This window comes from Epargyreus clarus, unplaced genomic scaffold (genome assembly GCF_041222505.1).
Source record: "Epargyreus clarus isolate Ecla_fem2 unplaced genomic scaffold, WU_Ecla_fem_2.2 ptg000024l, whole genome shotgun sequence".
NCBI lineage: Eukaryota > Metazoa > Arthropoda > Insecta > Lepidoptera > Hesperiidae > Epargyreus > Epargyreus clarus.
In genome coordinates, this window is record NW_027332231.1 from 436,609 (window position 1) to 455,197 (window position 18,589).

The 18,589-nt window shown below is 39.0% G+C and overlaps 3 protein-coding genes across 4 annotated transcripts; 2 read left to right on the plus strand and 1 right to left on the minus strand.

The window, feature by feature from the left end:
- Window positions 1-210: 210 nt before the first annotated feature.
- Window positions 211-3,805, minus strand: gry (trafficking protein particle complex subunit 11 gry). Its single transcript, XM_073086917.1, has one exon. It carries the CDS (start codon window positions 3,645-3,647, stop codon window positions 336-338), a length of 3,312 nt encoding a protein of 1,103 aa, XP_072943018.1. The 5' UTR covers window positions 3,648-3,805; the 3' UTR covers window positions 211-335.
- A 230-nt stretch (window positions 3,806-4,035) lies between these two features.
- On the plus strand, window positions 4,036-5,775 carry LOC140752580 (SAP30-binding protein). Its single transcript, XM_073086920.1, has one exon. The coding sequence runs from the start codon at window positions 4,245-4,247 to the stop codon at window positions 5,109-5,111; it is 867 nt and encodes a 288-aa protein (XP_072943021.1). The 5' UTR covers window positions 4,036-4,244; the 3' UTR covers window positions 5,112-5,775.
- A 148-nt stretch (window positions 5,776-5,923) lies between these two features.
- LOC140752579 (zinc finger TRAF-type-containing protein 1 homolog) lies at window positions 5,924-16,533 on the plus strand. Of its 2 annotated transcripts, XM_073086918.1 has the most exons (7): window positions 5,924-7,181; window positions 8,296-8,534; window positions 9,230-9,400; window positions 10,903-11,114; window positions 11,627-11,787; window positions 12,233-12,432; window positions 15,704-16,533. In XM_073086918.1, the coding sequence occupies exons 1-7, from the start codon at window positions 6,969-6,971 to the stop codon at window positions 15,729-15,731; spliced, it is 1,224 nt and encodes a 407-aa protein (XP_072943019.1). In that variant the 5' UTR covers window positions 5,924-6,968; the 3' UTR covers window positions 15,732-16,533. The 2 variants fall into 2 exon arrangements, with proteins under 2 accessions (XP_072943019.1, XP_072943020.1); XM_073086919.1 differs by lacking the exon at window positions 9,230-9,400.
- The last annotated feature ends 2,056 nt before the right edge of the window (window positions 16,534-18,589 follow it).

Consider the following 18,589-nt stretch of genomic DNA (forward strand, 5'->3'; position numbering starts at 1 on the left):
TCGGCCATGGGTGAACCGCTGCCCTTGAGGACTAAGCTGGAATGCCTCAGAAAAGTATGTCTCCCTTACCAGACTCTTCAGCCGGAACACAACAACGCCTAACACTGCTGTTATTAGGCAGAAATAGGTGTGGTGGTTGTGCCGCTGGAGTCGAAGCACAAATGGTTCTACCACCTTCATGTAGTGGCCATTATATTAAAATAATAGTCATTTAAACAAATAACCAATTTTATTATTTAAAATAATTACAAGGTAACTGCTATAACTACATAATTTGTTCATTACTATTTACAAATATCAATAAAATTAGTGAATTAACAGATAAATACAATATATTAATTGTTTTTAGGCATAACAAATATATTTTGAGGAAAAATTTTCTCAACCATTTCTTTTACTGCTTCTTGTTTAGAGCTGTCCCCAATTATTGTAGCTTTTAATCTGGGTGGAGTGGTATTGCCAGCCCTCAGAGGGTGAATGTTGAAGCATAAGTCTACTTTGTCTTTGGGTGGTACTGTCACTACCAACTTTTTGTACCCAGCAAATATATATACATTTTCAGCTTCAACGGATAGGCTCAACCTGACTGGTGTGCAAGTATTTCCAGTCAATGTACATTTGATTGGTATGGTTGTCTGCAGCTCGGCTACCTCCGGATAGCTCACTTCCATTGAAATTGGACATTCATCTATCTGTAAGCCTGCCAGTGCTGTACTGCTCATGACACAATGTCCTGCTGTGTCGCTCTTCCTTTTCCAAGTGATATTGTACAAGCCAGTTCTAGTTGGTGGATCTTTAGGCTTATACTTGGCTTGAATGCAAATGGCATCAGAGGCTACATTCTTTTCAGCTACTTCTAAGTTGCTAATGCATGACGGGGGTTTATCTTCGTCTGAGTATCTAAAACAATCCATGGGTTCTAATTCTGTATCTAGGATGAGTAGCTCCCATGGACTTAAAATCTTGATTTGAGGCATAACAATAAATGGATCACCCACAAAACATTTTGTGATTGGTTTAAAATTTGTAGCAACAAAATTTGTAGTCACTTCAAATGGTTTTATTACAGTTATTTTTGTAATAAAATCTTTTACACATTCAAGTTTTGGAGTACCATGGAAATCAATATTGTAGGACACCTTAATTTGAACGGTTGTAGTTGCCGTTCTATTTGTTTTTAAGTAAAAAGTATTTGAATATGTAGATGATTTATCTATATGGCCAACAACTACTTGCAATGGATGTGGGTGAGGTTCCCCTGGCTTTAGGCTCAGGTCTTTCACAGTTTCTGGGTTTGGATTGTCAGGGGAGCTTAACAAAGCCAATGATATTTTCATGTCATCAATAAAACTATCTTCATTATTTGTGATGGTAAAAGTGGTTGGAAACCACTCCCCTTGCAAGGCAGGAACTGCATTTGTAATACTCATGGACAGCCTGCACTCTCTAGCCGTAATGGAAGTTACTGTTAAAGGCACAATACAATCAAATTCATAATCAGCTTTAGGGCTCAGAATAAAATGCAACAATTCAGGATGTACAGTGGTATCAGCTGCCTTATTGTCTTCTGTTTTAAAAGTCATCACAATCTTCCTCTTTCTGTCAGAGTCAAGAATGAAAGAAACAGTTTTGATATGTAATTCAGATCCATTGTCATGTGGATTGACTTTGAATTGACATAAAAATCTTTTTACTTTTCCTCCATGTAGAATCACCGAAGAGCTCTCATTATCAGTGATTGGTATTTCAATGGTTTCTGTGTTACTGAATACTGTTAAAAAAGCCTTTTTTATGTCTAAAGTGGTGCCATAAGTGAGCCTTACATACACCTCTATCTCTACAATTTCATCCATTCTATATTTAGGTTGCCTAAATTTTGACTTAACTTCCAAGAAACTGCTTATGCTGGCCATGTCAATGTTGACAGTAAATGGTTCTTTCTCCACGGCCAATTGCCATAACTCTAGTGCCTTACTTTGGGAAGCTGCCGGCAGATCGGGTTCTGGTGCAGGAATGTTCAAATTCAAAACTGACATTATATTTCTAAATATCCTATCTCTGTCATTATTTGGCACCTGGATGTGTTTCGACAATGCTTCTATGGATAGTTGTATGTAATCTTGAATTTTGGCCGACAAGTAAGCACACTGCAAAGCTCTATTTAGCACATGGGAAGCCAGAAACCACCACTTTTCTCTTCTGTAATCCCAGAGCATATGAGTTAGCAGAGTCAAGGCCTTCCCATAATCGGCACAATAGTAGTACTCATTAGCCATTTCAACAACTAACTGCTTCCTCATCCTTGGTGAGTGGAATGTTTTGAACTGAGAAATGGCACAGCCTAAGAAACTTATAATCATAGTAGAATGGTTAAAGATCCTTTCATTATATTGCAGAGCTAGAATAGCAGCTTGCTCCTTTTGAGGATCATGGGGATCAGCACTCAGCCGGCCGGGTCTCCATGGTCTTTGACCATAAAATTCCACTATACCATCCATAGGATCAGGCGGGGGAGGGTATTGTAATGCATCACAACATACAGACCGCATGGCCTGCCTCCTTTTGACTGTGAACTGAGCAGCATACTGGTAGTAGAAGCCTGGATGCTGGGACTGGATGGCAGGCAAGCCAGCTCGGATCGCTTCATCAAATAATTCTCCAAAGGCACTATATTGTCTTGCGATCCACGCATAATGTTCAAACAACAACTCTGTGGGACCAATTCTGTTTTTGTATCTCTCAATGTGAGACTTCAACTGAGCGATGGCATCTCTAGGTAGGTTGAGGGCAAACAGCAGCTTGCATAATTTGTAGTTAATATAACCGGCTACAGTTCTAATCTCATGGACATTTGTATCAACATTCCTTGTTTCTAAAAGATTGTTGTAGGCATGCATGTAGTGCTTGTGTGCGGTACTCAAGTCTTGTTTCAACTCATTCAGGTAGCCCAGCTTGAACTGATGGCGCACAAATAAATACTGATGAGTGGTCTTGTTCAAGTGGTCCCTGTGCTGCTTGATATTTTTAGTCTCATGATGATAATAATTTTGGGCAATATCATAAAAAGCATTTTCCAACCGAATGATGAAGCCCATTATTTGATCCCCATGGGGAAGGACGAAGAGAGCCTTAGATTGTATTTCACATGCGGAGCAAAGAGCCTGCGCTCTTTCAGCGCCCAGCATGTACTCGGAGGGCGGCGGCGACAGGCCGCTCTGCACCACCACGACGGCGACGCGCGTGGCGTGCCCCTCCACGGCGGCGCGGATAGACTGCACTCGAGATGCACATTCGATTATTTTCTCGTTCCACTGAGGATCGTTCCACTCCATATCGTAGAATATGACGACGACGGCGGGAATTAAAGTCACTCGTTTCGGAATCCAGTTCTTCTTGATGATGCCCTTGGGGATGTACCACTCGTAAGAGTTTCTCTTGGGTTTAACGACTGGGAACTCGAAGGTGTTGTTGAGGAGCTTGAAGCGCACCGCAGCGCGGTCCGGCCGTCGGTTGTTGGAGAACGCGTCCCATATCGCCTTGTGCACCGCATTGTTTACCGTGTCGAGCCCCGACAGACCGATCAGTGCCAACGGCTTCAAAATTATTTCGGGCGGAAATTCTGTGTTATCACTCGGCTGTGTCGCCATACTGCTGGTTGCATCACCTAATATGCTACTGAATCGGTTATACTATACTATTTCATGACACTATATGGGCCGCAATGCTGCAAATCAAAATTTAATTTATATTCGCAATCTCCAACACCACCCCATCATCAATCGCGTAATGTCAAATTTTTACTTTTGTCTGACAGTTACGACAGATATAACTAAATTCATTCAGGTTATACAGATATGTACTACATGTTTATTATATGTATAAATATAAGAAAAATAACTTGTTATTAATTTCCTTTTATTATAATAATAAGAAAATATTGGAACTATATTAATAACTCAACGGTCAGGGTTACCCATAGACTCTTTGGGGCTACCTGTATTTGCCTTTGCTTGTTTTGTGACATTTTCATTTGATGTCTTTTTTTGATCACTGAGTCTGACATTGGACATTGACATTCGTTCAAAAATTTGTAATCTAAATCACCATTCTCTTCTAGGTTTTATTTATTATTATTATTATTGTATTCACATAATTAACGCAAACGTGTTTTATAGGAAGTATAAAAAGCGGCTGAATTGTACCGTAAACGTGTTTATTTAGAACGAGCCACACGAATTTGAAACATGACGTCCCAAGCGTTAGCTTCCCTCACCGCTACCTACACGGACTCCGAGGGCGAGGAGGACATGGAGGACGGACAACAGACACCAGACAAGGAAGAGCCTAAGACTACGCAATCAGAACCGACCAGTCCCAAGTCCACAGTGGAAGTGGCGCAGCCTGCGTCAGCTCCCGTCTCGCCGAAGCGAAGGCTGGTGTCGTACGTAGACGATACGATAGTGTCCGACGAAGATCAATTGTCGCCTAGCGTGGAGAACCGAGACGACATGCGCCGGCTCTCCATGGAGACGGACACTGACGAGGCGGTGCCGCGCTCCGACCCCGACGACTCGCAGGACGGCGTCGCTATCCCGCCCGAGCCGCCAGGCAAGTGTCCCAAGGAGCTGCAGGACCTCATTGCTAAGCACTACACGCGGATGTTGACGGAAGGTCTAGATATGAATAAAATTATTCAAGACAAGAAAAACTTCAGAAATCCCAGCATCTACGAAAAATTGATCCAATTTTGTGACATAAATGAGCTAGACACTAATTACCCACCGGAGATCTATGATCCCTTGAGGTGGGGCAAGGAATCCTACTATGATGAGCTGGCCAGGGTCCAGATGCAGGAGATGAATAAGAGGGAGAAGGAAAAGAAGGAGCGTTTGTCTAAAATTGACTTTATAACGGGAGTTGTGAAGAAATCTGAGAGTGATGATGAGAAAAAGAGAAAGTCAAAGTGGGACCAAGCGGCACCTAACGTGGCAGCCAAGCCGGCCATCAAGCAGCCTGGCTTGCTGCAGCAACCACTCACCAGCAATGTGACGGGCACCAAGAGTACTGTCATCTCTGCCTTTGGTTCATTACCAAAAAAGCCAAAACTTTGACGCATGAATAGACAAGATTAGTGCATTTAGTTATATTTACAATGTACTGAGACTTTTGAATTGTACTTATAATTTAAGTGAATATAGTATGTATTTAAATCTTATGAAAAGACTAATACTATATATTATTACATATTACCATATAAATATGTCTTTGTGTTTGAAGTGGTTTTGCCAGTTTTCAGCTATGATAGACAATCTACTACTAAGTTTCTCATTTGTGTGTTGTTCATAACTTCAGAACTTTATACATATAAATACACTACAAGACTTCATTTAAAATATTAAGATTTATATTTTGATCCTCTTTATTGAGGTAATACACTTCTTTTGTTATTTTAGTAGCAAGCAATGTATAGCTCTTTTTTTACTTTGGCATATTAATTTACTATTGGGTTTCAAGATGATGATGTAGTTATTTCATCCCAAGCCTCCCTCCCAACTGTTGCAAGCAAGCTGATCAATCCGAGTGTAAAAAATAATACATACAGGGCTAAAATAAAATAACATGGTATATGCAATACCTTTCAGTGTATTATAAAGTTATATCAATGTGTATATTCAAAAATGTAAGTAATTTAATTAGTTAATTAAGAACTTATGTAGTTCATAATATAATGTAAAAGTTAAGATGAAATTCAATAATAAAATAAGTAAAAGTTAAGATTTTTAATACTGTAACTGTACTGATTTTTAATATTTTGTGAAAGCTCACTTCTAAATTGGCTTAATTAGTTTAGGCTTAAATAATTATGTAATAAGCAAGGCAGTTAGTGAGACATTCATTACTTCTGATTTTTATTAATATTCTTTACATATTGTATCTACCTGATCAGGAATCAAACCGTTTATCTTCTCCATAATTGGTATGTATTGCACTGTACTGAGCAATAATTATAATAACAAAAAACTAATTGCCTCAAATATAGATTATGTAATTCGCATCATTTAGTTTAGAAAAATCCAATAACATCTCAAATATTAAGCCTGTGCAAAAAAAATGAGAATCATAAGTATAATTATGCTCGAAAACTGTTACCCTCTGCAATTGGGTAAAAAAAAAACAAAAGTATTTAAAATGATAAAGGCGATGAATTCCGTAAGTATTAAAATATATTTGACTTATTGTAGTATGATGATATGTAGTATGTAGGATGATTGCAGTGGTGCAGCTGCAGAGGAACCACGAGACATTTAATCTATTATTAATGATAAAATCATTTCTAATGCTCATGAGCAAATAATTAACATGCCACTAAAATCTACTTTCGCTCTCTTATTTCTGGGAATGCGGACACTAATCATTCCCAGCAGAAGCTTGCAAAGCAAAGATAAGTGCGCGCGCTGCTATCGGAACGGAACCGGAACACAAGATCCATCCATTATGGTTGATGTTGTTCACTGTAATAAAAATAAAAGTTTATAAATAGAATCATAGACAATATCGATGTCCATATCAAATAATTTCATAATAGAATAGTTGCATCATATTATTTCGATTAAATAATGCTTACATGGTTTAAGCATTAATAAAAAAATTGCAATTATAAACTAAAAACATCAAAAGTACTTGAATTGAAAATTAAATATATTGTAGTTGTACAATAAATCGATTATTAATTATAATCGCTATGTTTTGAACTTGACTCGATGTAAACTCTACTTAACTATGCATTGCCGCACTAGTAAGCCGCAGTGGGGGGTTCTATATAAACACAACAAACCTTTGTCCATTGCGTTGATCCGATTTTTTTATGTTGATTTGTTTGACGCAGTAGTGTTGTATAGGGTTTGACGTCAGTGTGTTTTGATATACATTTATTTATATCATTATAAATCTAATATTTACATCCGACAATGGCCGAGGCTCCCGAAGGCGAACCCGTTCCTTCTTCTAGCGAGGAGACCACGGTCGCCATTGATGTGAAAGAGGACGGGGAGCCTTCGCCCAAGAAACGCAAAAGTGATAGTGCTTCAGATTGTGCGCAGTCGGAGAAGCTCGAAAACAGGCTCGGGGGCATTCTCTGCTGCGCAGTTTGCCTGGACTTGCCACAGGCGGCCGTGTATCAGGTATTCTAAAACAGCTGATGGCCGCGTCTTATCAGCTGTTTTAAGATTTCTATCATTTACGTAAGAGGTTGAGTTCGGCCGCGCTTGCAACACGCTAGGCGCTGCCTACGCGAAACATTCTGTTCCGATCACCATTTTGTGATCGGTGTTCTGGACGTATTTCGCAAACAAATTGTAATATTCCTTTATATTAAAGTTATGTTAAAGTTTGGGCGTGGATCGCTAGCGCGCGGTCCGCCGCTGCCACTTATAATGATGTCGTCGAAGTTTATTTACGATTAGTTGTGTATGACAACAACCTATTTTCATGTACCAACATATTTTCGATGTAGTTAAATTGTCATATACTGTTAATACTGTGATATATATTGTAAGGTATCATGTTTATATCTAGTCTGTACATTCACATAGTTTAAAAATTAGTTTGTATTGTTCTATGTAGCAACCATTTCAATAAATAAAGAAATGTATCAAAGATTTAGTTCTTTCTTTATTGAGAAAATCCCTTCCTCTAAAGTTAAAAGCTATGGCCAGTCAAAATTTGCTCCTGTAATTTTTTGCATAAAATATCAATTGATTAAAAATACACTTTTTTATGTAATTAAAAGTGACATTATTCGTACCACTCATGAAATTTTTGTGGAAGTAATTTTCAATTATTTTAAAATGCTGACTGCATGCTGACTACATACACATAGTGGATACTATATTCTATTTTTGTGGCGGTATGTTATATTTTACATATTGTGTTCAGGAGTATGGGGTCGAGTGAAATCAAACGTCAAAGACACACACACGCACGAAGGCATACAAGCACACATTTCATTTAAATTGAGAAATTTCTTCTGACATTGATGCGTCTGGAAATAAAAATTAGTTTACACTATTCACAGAAAAGTCTAGCATCTATAATAATTACTTGTTTACATATTTTACACATACTTTTACCTGCAAGATATTAATTTTAAAAAATATTTACCACATTTATTATTTGCAACATGTAAGCATATAAAAATTGGAGGCAATTTCTATTTATATTATTCATACTGTAATTATTAATAAAATTAACTTATTTTTATTAACCAAAATAAAACCATTTTGCGTTGACTTGCAGTGCAGCAATGGGCACCTGATGTGTGCTCCATGCTTCACTCACTTGCTAGCGGACGCGCGGCTGCGGGACGAGGCAGCCACCTGCCCCAACTGTCGCGTGGAAATCTCCAAGACCACTGCCTCGAGGAATCTGGCAGTTGAGAAAACTGTCTCTGAGCTCCCGTCTGAGTGCAAGCACTGCACACGAGTGTTCCCGAGACACTCCCTGCAGGCCCATGAAGAGAAAATATGCGAAGAGAGGTAATATATTTATCATTTATTGCCACTGCTCAAATTATGTTTCTAACATAACTACTGTGGAACTAACTTATCCATAAATTCCATGCATTTTGGCTAATGCTATTTTAATAAATCAACTCCAAGTACGTAGCTGCGCCACTGACTGTAGATAACTGTATAATTATCTGTATCATTATGATAAGCGTAAATAATTTGGCTAATCATTTCTCTAACGTAAATTCTATTTCGTGCGTTATTTCATTACTTTCGACGGACAGGATAGCAAGTGATCACGGGAATTAATAGAATATGCAAAATTAAATACTTAAGGAATATCTGTGTTGTAGATATCAGGGACACCCTTAACAAACATACTACATCCTAACTTAAAACTTTCATAATTTTAATTAACAAGTAATTAACAAAGAAGTGTAATTAATTTAGCAATAAATAATTAAGCAACTAATTAATTAGTGCGGGCACGCCTCAGGTCTGAGTGTGGCCGATCTCTTTTAAAAAAATACTAAGATTTTCTTAAAAGAGGTCCCTACATATTATATTTGAAATGGATTTTTTGTGCTCAAAATATCCTCAGCTAGACCAGTAGTGTAGGCAATTAAACACCTTACGTGTCCATTTACGTATATTTGAAAAACTAGAGCTGTAAAGTAAAGATATTTTCTATAGTATTCCTGACCGACCGTTTTCTCCCTCAGGCAATACAAGTTCGCGCAACTAACGATAGACTCGTCGCGCAAGGCTCGCTTGTTCGATGGTTTGGTTCGCATTGTAGCCAGTGTATATTCTCTCCTGCTATCCGCCTTGAGAAGAACGTACCTCGTGTCCGAGGTGACGGAAGCGCCGGTCAAGCGCCGTAGGTATCGCAGGTGTGTTCAGATCATTCGGTGACGCTTGTGGTTCTCGACGCTAATACATCATTTCAACGTGCTCTGAATTTTTACCTTTGTTACTAAGGAGGGTCCTTAGTTTAATATATTTGTTTATCTGCTCCATTTAGTTAATCCTCTGTATACGTAGTTCTTACCTAAGTTTTAGTTTACCTTTATTTTTCATTACATTTATTAGTATTATTTAGTCCTGACGAGCTCGTTGAAATGATAATTAGTTTCAGAGCGACCGTGGAGTGTCCTTATCGAAGACCTGTTGCTCGATTTCACTAACATTAGTCGTAACCGCTTGATAACACCTGGTGTGATGCGAACCAAACTCATTTACTGGTAGATCGCAGCCGGCTCGTGTTAATTCAGAGCATGTGCTAGGTTTAACAATCCCTTTGAACTTTCGTTTATGACTTATGAACGAACATAGGTGCTAGTGAAGTTTATAACAATCAAAGAAAGAGCATGTAGATTCGATATTACTCGAGGAATGTATGTTTTCAACAAGACATACACGTAATAAAGTCACATTGTGTCAGATAGCATCACTTACTGTCTTCCTCTTCAGAAAAAATATTTTCACTGCGTTCTATACGTATTGTCAGTAAACTATTTGTGCTAAAACTTTTCATTTAGGTAAGAGCTAGATTAGAGAAAATGGTAATATATTTTTCTGTAATCTAGCTCTTTTATGAAATGTAAGTACCTAAATTTTAGAAAATTAATAATATGTTACACTAACAATATAATACCTAACACACGCTATTATGTTTATTATCAATCCCGGTTTTGATGTTGAAGGTTAAATGTCATGAATTTTGAGATAAACCAGAGATTCTTATAGAAGTATTAGGAGGGATGGTGAAATTAAAAATTCAGAAGCTGTTCATTTACCACTTCAATCTACAATTTTACATTTCCAATTGGGGAAGGGAACAGCGTAGTCAGGGTTTGTAAGGGTTCAGGGAGCGCGATTTATGGTCGTTTTACCGTGTATAAATTTAGCAGGGGCCCCTCGGCGTGTGAGGGCGATTAAAGCCTAACTAGGATTTTTCTATAATATAGGAGTAGCAGACGAGCATGCAGTCCACCTGATGATAAGTGGCTACTGCCGCCCATGGGCACCTATAATCAACCCCAGATAGGATTACATATTCCTATCTGAGGTCGGCCACAGATGCGTCGCTACTCCTGAGGATTAAGTTGGAGCGCCTCAGAAAAGTGTGTCTCCATTACCACACCCTTCAAACCAGAACACACCAGCGTTTAACACTGCTGTTATGAGGCAGAAATGGGTGTGGCGGCGGTGCCGCCGGAGTCGAACCACAAAGGGTTCTACTACCTTCAAAACTAACTAGGTTGGTAAATACAGACCTGTATATAGGTTGGTAACCACATATCTGCAGGTGTTTCAACCTAGCAGTAGTCGGCAACACTCAGCCGGTAGTGTGTCGGTAGCAGTGTTAGTGTAAACGCGGCCTCCCCCGCAGGCTGACGGGGTGCCGCTACGCGTGCATCGGGTGTCCGTGGCGCGGGCCGGCGCACGAGGCGGGCGCGCACGAGGCGGCGTGCGCGCACCCCGCGCGCTCCGCCGCCGACGTGCTGGACGCGCTGGCCGAGCGCGAGCGCCGCGCCGCAGACACGTACGCGCTGTACGAACAGATACTCGACCTGCTCTCCTACGAGAAGATCACGTTTAATGGTAAGCGTGCGATTTATGTATCGCCTTTGACTAACTACTAAACAACTTCTGACCACAAATATGAATTTATTGAACGGTATACATTTTATATTAAAATGTGCCCCTGTGTTCTTTTATAATATTGAAATGGCAAACGGGCTTACCTGATGTTAAGTGGCTACTTGACATCCATGATCAAAATCGGAGTAAGTATATAAAATTCCTACTTGAGGTTAGCCACAGATACGCGATGGAACGCCTCGGATTAGTACGTATTGCATTTTATTAAGTTTACATATTTTTTGTACGAAAATAGCTACGTAATTATAAATACATAATTACTATGTCATTAGTCTCTAGTTGATTACAGTTTTCCCAAATTAAATCAAAATTTTAGAAAAATAGAGACTCTCCTCGAAACTATAGGTAAATTACTATTGGTTGGTAAATGGTTTTCTATTCTTTCATTTGCCCCTCGCGCTATCAGACTCTTAAAAACATGATGTACAGCTAATATTTGATACTTGTCGTAGACTTGCAGCTGAAGCCGTACCGCACGGAGGAGTTCATGCACAAGCTGTTCTACGAGACGTCGCGGTTCACGGCGTTCGGCCACCAGTGGGTGGTGAAGGCGTTCGTCAACAAGAACCAGCGCGACCCCACGCAGAGCTCGCAGCGGGAGATCACTTACCAGGTCAGTGGGGACTGAATATTTAGTAAAACCAGGACGTAGTAGTCAAGTCATTTCATTACTTGCCATGCCATCGTAGGTAATATAAAGTATTAAATGCCAGGGATGCATAATTAAACAGCTAAAGCTTTTTGAAGGGTTTATTTTGAGTATATGAAAATCGTCTGGAAGTTTTGGGCATATCTTACTTTACAGAATACACATACCTAAATGTTTGTTTCCGACTGTCTTTATAAATTTTGTTTTGTGTGGCTTTCAAATTTTAAAGCCTGAATTTTAAATTCCTGCTTAAAATAATACCACGACTTAGACGAATTCAACGACCACATATGTTAAAATCCCTCAAGCCGCTTCGAATGTATTTTTGAAAAATACTAACCAATGCCGTCAGTAAATAGTCCACACTGTGTAAAAATTGCAAATGATTAACGATAGTGTTGTCCGGCAGCTGATCCTGAAGAGCAAGACGGTGTGCCCGCTGCAGCTGCAGTGGGTGTGGGTGCGCGGCCCCTTCGGCGAGGCGGCGCTGCGGGCGGCCGTCTGCGCGCACGCCTTCCGCGACGACGACGCCGCGCCGCCCCGCGCCCTGCCGCTCGCAGACCCCGCCGACACCAACCGCCTGCTCTCCAACAAGGCCATACACTTCCGGTGAGACACGCGCACACACACCCCGCCGACACCGACCGCCTGCTCTCCAACAAGGCCATACACTTCCGGTGAGACACGCGCACACACACCCCGCCGACACCGACCGCCTGCTCTCCAACAAGGCCATACACTTCCGGTGAGACACGCGCACACACACCCCGCCGACACCGACCGCCTGCTCTCCAACAAGGCCATACACTTCCGGTGAGACACGCGCACACACACCCCGCCGACACCGACCGCCTGCTCTCCAACAAGGCCATACACTTCCGGTGAGACACGCGCACACACACCCCGCCGACACCGACCGCCTGCTCTCCAACAAGGCCATACACTTCCGGTGAGACACGCGCACACACACCCCGCCGACACCGACCGCCTGCTCTCCAACAAGGCCATACACTTCCGGTGAGACACGCGCACACACACCCCGCCGACACCGACCGCCTGCTCTCCAACAAGGCCATACACTTCCGGTGAGACACGCGCACACACACCCCGCCGACACCGACCGCCTGCTCTCCAACAAGGCCATACACTTCCGGTGAGACACGCGCACACACACCCCGCCGACACCGACCGCCTGCTCTCCAACAAGGCCATACACTTCCGGTGAGACACGCGCACACACACCCCGCCGACACCGACCGCCTGCTCTCCAACAAGGCCATACACTTCCGGTGAGACACGCGCACACACACCCCGCCGACACCGACCGCCTGCTCTCCAACAAGGCCATACACTTCCGGTGAGACACGCGCACACACACCCCGCCGACACCGACCGCCTGCTCTCCAACAAGGCCATACACTTCCGGTGAGACACGCGCACACACACCCCGCCGACACCGACCGCCTGCTCTCCAACAAGGCCATACACATCCGGTGAGACACGCGCACACACACCCCGCCGACACCGACCGCCTGCTCTCCAACAAGGCCATACACATCCGGTGAGACACGCGCACACACACCCCGTCGACACCGACCGCCTGCTCTCCAACAAGGCCATACACTTCCGCTGAGACACGCATATGCACACACACACACACACCCTCACGCACTCATGCATATCTAACTTACCCCGAAACCACAAACACACATACGCAATATACAGGGTGAATTTTTAAAACGGGCCTTCAGGGCCAAATCCGAAACTATAAGGATTAGCTAAAAATGCTGAGAGGAGTTACGAGGCCGATTTTGATAAAAACTAAAACTGCATCATTACTTTTTTAAAATAACTTTTTCCCTAGCCGGGAATCGAACGAGTTCATTTTGAAAAAAAATACACCCTCTATATTATTCCACTATCTGATAGTGTTGCTTATAAGGATCAAAATCTGGGAAGTAATGATAAATGACAAACCAAAGGAAAAGCCTCAATTTTAAGAAAATACATATTTTTTTATATTAATTTGGCAGTTAAGTTCCCGCCATTCATCAATTTAAACATTTCGCGTATTAACAATTTTTTGGCTTAAAGTTTCAAATCATTCGAAATGGACGTTTTGCTCTTCAAGAATTTATATTTTTATGTCCGACTTTGTTAAGGTTACTTTTAGAACCATTGTAATAGATTTAACTTGCTATGGGCCGAGTATCGTTTAATACAGATGTAAAATTGACAATTTGCGAGAATGTCTTTTTCGAGTCAAATCCGAGTGATAACTAAACAAAGAGATATAGAAAATTATATTTACTGTTGAAACGTAGTTATAAACAACAAACAATAACAATTTACTATTTAATCACTTATTTATTTATTTATTTATTTAAAATTTATTGCATCACCTCTAAAAAATGTGCAAAAGGGCAAACATAATGCCTGATGGCATTCTCTACCAGTCAACCCTGGGTGGATGTAGAGAATTTGCAGCAGGTGTTACAAAGCAAGAAAAAAAAAAAAAAAAAAAACGACAAACAATAGTGAAAACAGCAGATATTATAAATATGTATTAGAAGTAAGAAAAAATACATATTAAAATGATTTAATAAGTATATATTATAAAATATATACAGGGTGAATTTTTAAAACGGGCCTTCAGGGCCAAATCCGAAACTATGAGGATTAGCGAAAAATGCTGAAAGGAGTTACGAGGCCGATTTTGATAAAAACTAAAACTGCATCATTACTTTTTTAAAATAACTTTTTCCCTAGCCGGGAATCGAACGAGTTCATTTTGAAAAAAAATACACCCTCTATATTATTCCACTATGTGATAGTGTTGCTTATAAGTATCAAAATCTGGGAAGTAATGATAAATGACAAACTAAAGGAAAAGCCTCAATTTTAAGAAAACACATATTTTTTTATATTAATTTGGCAGTTAAGTTCCCGCCATTCATCAATTTAAACATTTCACGTATTAACAATTTTTTGGCTCAATGTTTCAAATCATTCGTAATGGACGTTGTCTTCTTCAAGAATTTATATTTTTATGTCCGACTTAGTTAAGGTTACTTTGGTCCTACCATTATAATAGATTTAACTTGCTATGGGCGGAGTTTCGTTTAATACAGATGTAAAATTGACAATTTGCGAGAATGTCTTAATCGAGTCAAATCCGAGTGATAACTAAACAAAGAGATATAGAAAATTATATTTACTGTTGAAACGTAGTTATAAACAACAAACAATGACAATTTAATATTTAATCACTTATCTATTTTTATTAAAAAATAAATCCTAAAAACGGCGTTAATTTACTTGCCAAACTATTACTTACTCATACTAAGCCGTATGTCACAGTTATAACATCGAATAATTAGTTGATTAACCAACAAATTCTTCAATGGTATGACTTACGTATGTTTCTAAAGAATTACACAAATCATTTGTTATGTATAATCCTTAAGGATTAGTATGGCAATGTATGGAAAAATATGTATTTTCTTCAAAATTTTCCTTTTCCTTTAATTTGTCACATAACATTACTTCCCAGAATTTGATTCTTATAAGCGACACTATCAGATGGTGGAATAATATAGAGGGTGTATTTTTTTTTTAAATTAACTCGTTCGATTCCCGGCTAGGGAAAAAGATATTTTAAAAAACTAATGATGCAGTTTTAATTTTTATCAAAATCGGCCTCGTAACTCCTTTCAGCATTTTTCGCTAATCCTTATAGTTTCGGATTTGGCCCTGAAGGCCCGTTTTAAAAATTCACCCTGTATATCATTACGTTAGTACGTTGTCAACCACCTTCTTATAAATACCTTCTTATAGATATGAAAAAATAACAATATTTAAAGCTTTATTTTTTTTTCAGGCTTATCATGTTCTTGTCCACAAAGTGATCTCTCGGCGCGTCTCTGCAGCAGATATCTCTAATTTTTAATATCTTATTTGTGTCTCTATTTATAACCAAAGACAAAGATAAAAATGTAATAAAACATAACTATAGTAAAGCACATTTATATGCACCGTTTATGTCACAGGCACTATTAAAATCCGGTTAACTTAGCTAGACACCTGGGTTTAAAGATGGTGTATTTATGTATCAGCATGAGATAAAAAAGGTTCTAATCTAATAACCAAACACATCAAAGGATGATTTTTAAATTTTTAAACATATTTATTTCGACTTAGCATTTTGGGTAAAATATAATAATTGCTGACAAAGACATCAAAATATTCAGGTAAATTATTGTGCCTAATTTTTAAAATTATTTGATTATTTTAAAATTTTAAGTTACTATTTATACATATAAATGCTATCAGTAGGTACTTTTGATTGAGGCTTGTGGGGAGAGTGGGAAGGCCAAACTCCGGCCAGCTGTCTAGTTAAGTCTAAAGTTATCCGTATTCTGGCATTTGCGAGCTGGCGACAAAGATGTTTACGAAGCTTAAGCGTGGTATTTTGAATTAAATTCGGTGGATTTTCCCCTTAAAATCTTTTGGAATTAAGTTTCGGTAAGGCAGGAATTTTCGATCTGTTCGAAATTTCCCCGATGTATGTTTTTAAAGCGCACTATCAAGAGCTTGTAAATGCCACATTAACCATTTCTCATTCCAGTTTAAACAATATTTCAATGTTTATATTATAGATAGTCAAATTTATTGGTGTGACGACAGGGCCGTTTAGAGGCTTTCAATTGTTTTTAACCTTTTCACAGCCACAGTACAAAACAAACAAATATGCCACAAAGATTTATTGTAAACAATACTCTGCAAAAATAGGGATGTGACCATAACCATACGATGTAAATATAAATATAAGATTGATAACTTTATCTTTCAGATTCGCTTGTTTTATTTTAAAATAACTTACATTGTCACAAAAAATTGTCGAATTGACATAATTTTAATTCAAATAGCCTAAAAATTTGACCCAAATATTACCTACCAGAGTTCATACTCGATTGAAAATTTTATAGAAGTGGCGCATCTCTAGTTCCCTTATGACGTCACGCGTTGTCGGGATAAGCCGACATTGGCGTTCCGAAACCACTCGTCAGCGCCAAGAAAACGATAAACAATAGAAAAGCTATTGTGTCACGCCGGCTGGCCTTGAGCGGTCACCTAATATTAGTGCTGCGAAAAGTAAATTGCGTATTTTATCGATATTTATTTATTTATTGAATTATTGAAATTATTCCTTATACTTAAGATATTAAAACATTTTTGTAAGCACTTAAAATTTAATGAACTATTAGAATAGTTCCTACCTATATACCATATACTTACTTACTTACTGTTGGTAGTGTAGGATATGTATATTTAAAAAAAACAAGCACTTATTTGGTAAAAGTACTCAAAAACAGCGTAATTTATATACCTTATTTTATTTTTCTATTGGGTATATTATATTTAGGTAAGTACGCATAAAAGGGCAGTGCTATACGAAATAAAAAACCGGCTTTGTTAAATAAAAAAATGTAATAAAAAATATGCATTTGTTTTTTCAGTCTTTAAAATAATGTACCTACCATTAAAAAACACGATAAAATCAAATCTTTATGTCTAACAATTAAAATCACAGATCAATAATTGAATAATCACAGCATAAATTAAACATTTAATAAATTTATTTGTGGTAATCTTGGAAACACGGCGCTGCACACAAATTAACGTTACATATTGCACATGAATACCGTGTTTCTTTCCGTTTTTTTGTCTGTGCGCACAGTTTGCACCGCTGATATTTGGCGTTTAAGTTAGGCAAATGCTCGGCCGCATTACCGGGAAGTTTCCTCAAAGGATTGCCAATTTTGCTGCGTATGGTGCTTGAGGGCCTATTGAGCATTTGCTCGTTATTAAATTTTTCTATGAGCTGACGCACGAGGCACAACTGAAAATTAGCAAAAGATGCTTTTGGTTTATTTTGTGAATGCCTATAGCAATAAAAAGCATTCAATAAGTGCATATCGACCACGTGAAAAAACAACTTTTTATACCATTTGACTGTTTTTCTTATGCACTGCAAGGAACTCAACATCATGTCGGCTGTGTCAACAGTACCCATATTCTGGCAATAATCTAAAACAGCCATAGGTTTCATGACTGGTAAACCAGTATTTCTATTTTCTTTTAGGGACGGTGCCATGTTAGATTTGTGAATTGTACTTAGTATAAAAATATCTTTTTTGTCTTTCCACTTTAATGCCATTAAAGGTTCACGGGACTTGGAAACAACTTCCCCTCGTGCTAATTTTTGTTTTAATGGTGGCATTCCAGACCTATTTGGTTTTACTGTCCCACAGGCATATATTTTATTAGAATATAAATATTCTAATAATTTTGGGCTGGTGTACCAGTTGTCTATGTATAAATGTCTCTTTGAGCCTACAAAATCTCTCAGGAGAGTAGTCACCACTGCTCCGCCAACTCCTAAGTTCGCAGGGTCTGTTATATCTGTGTTCGCCCCACAGTAAACGATAAAATCGACTATGATGCCAGTTTTAACGTCACAAAGGACGAAGAGCTTAATTCCAAATCGGTTCCTTTTATTGGGTAAGTATTGTTTGATACTGAGCCGACCCTTAAACGGCACTATGCTCTCGTCTATACATAAATTTTTGTACGGTGTCATCAGACCTTTGTACTTCTCCTTGGCATGATTCAATACGGGTTCTATTTTATTGAGGCACGAATGCGTCAAAGATACGTTCGGGTTTGAAAAATGCATCATTCCTAATATGGTACAATATCTATT

What these genes read in the sequence shown, in the direction of transcription:
- gry (XM_073086917.1), bottom strand. Translation starts at nt 3,647, where the DNA reads ATGGCGACACAGCCGAGTGATAACACAGAATTTCCGCCCGAAATAATT.
- LOC140752580 (XM_073086920.1), top strand. Translation starts at nt 4,245, where the DNA reads ATGACGTCCCAAGCGTTAGCTTCCCTCACCGCTACCTACACGGACTCC.
- LOC140752579 (XM_073086918.1), top strand. Translation starts at nt 6,969, where the DNA reads ATGGCCGAGGCTCCCGAAGGCGAACCCGTTCCTTCTTCTAGCGAGGAG. An exon ending in CACAGGCGGCCGTGTATCAG is followed by an intron (nt 7,182 to 8,295) that starts GTATTCTAAAAC and finishes GTTGACTTGCAG; the next exon opens with TGCAGCAATGGGCACCTGAT. An exon ending in GAGAAAATATGCGAAGAGAG is followed by an intron (nt 8,535 to 9,229) that starts GTAATATATTTA and finishes TTTCTCCCTCAG; the next exon opens with GCAATACAAGTTCGCGCAAC.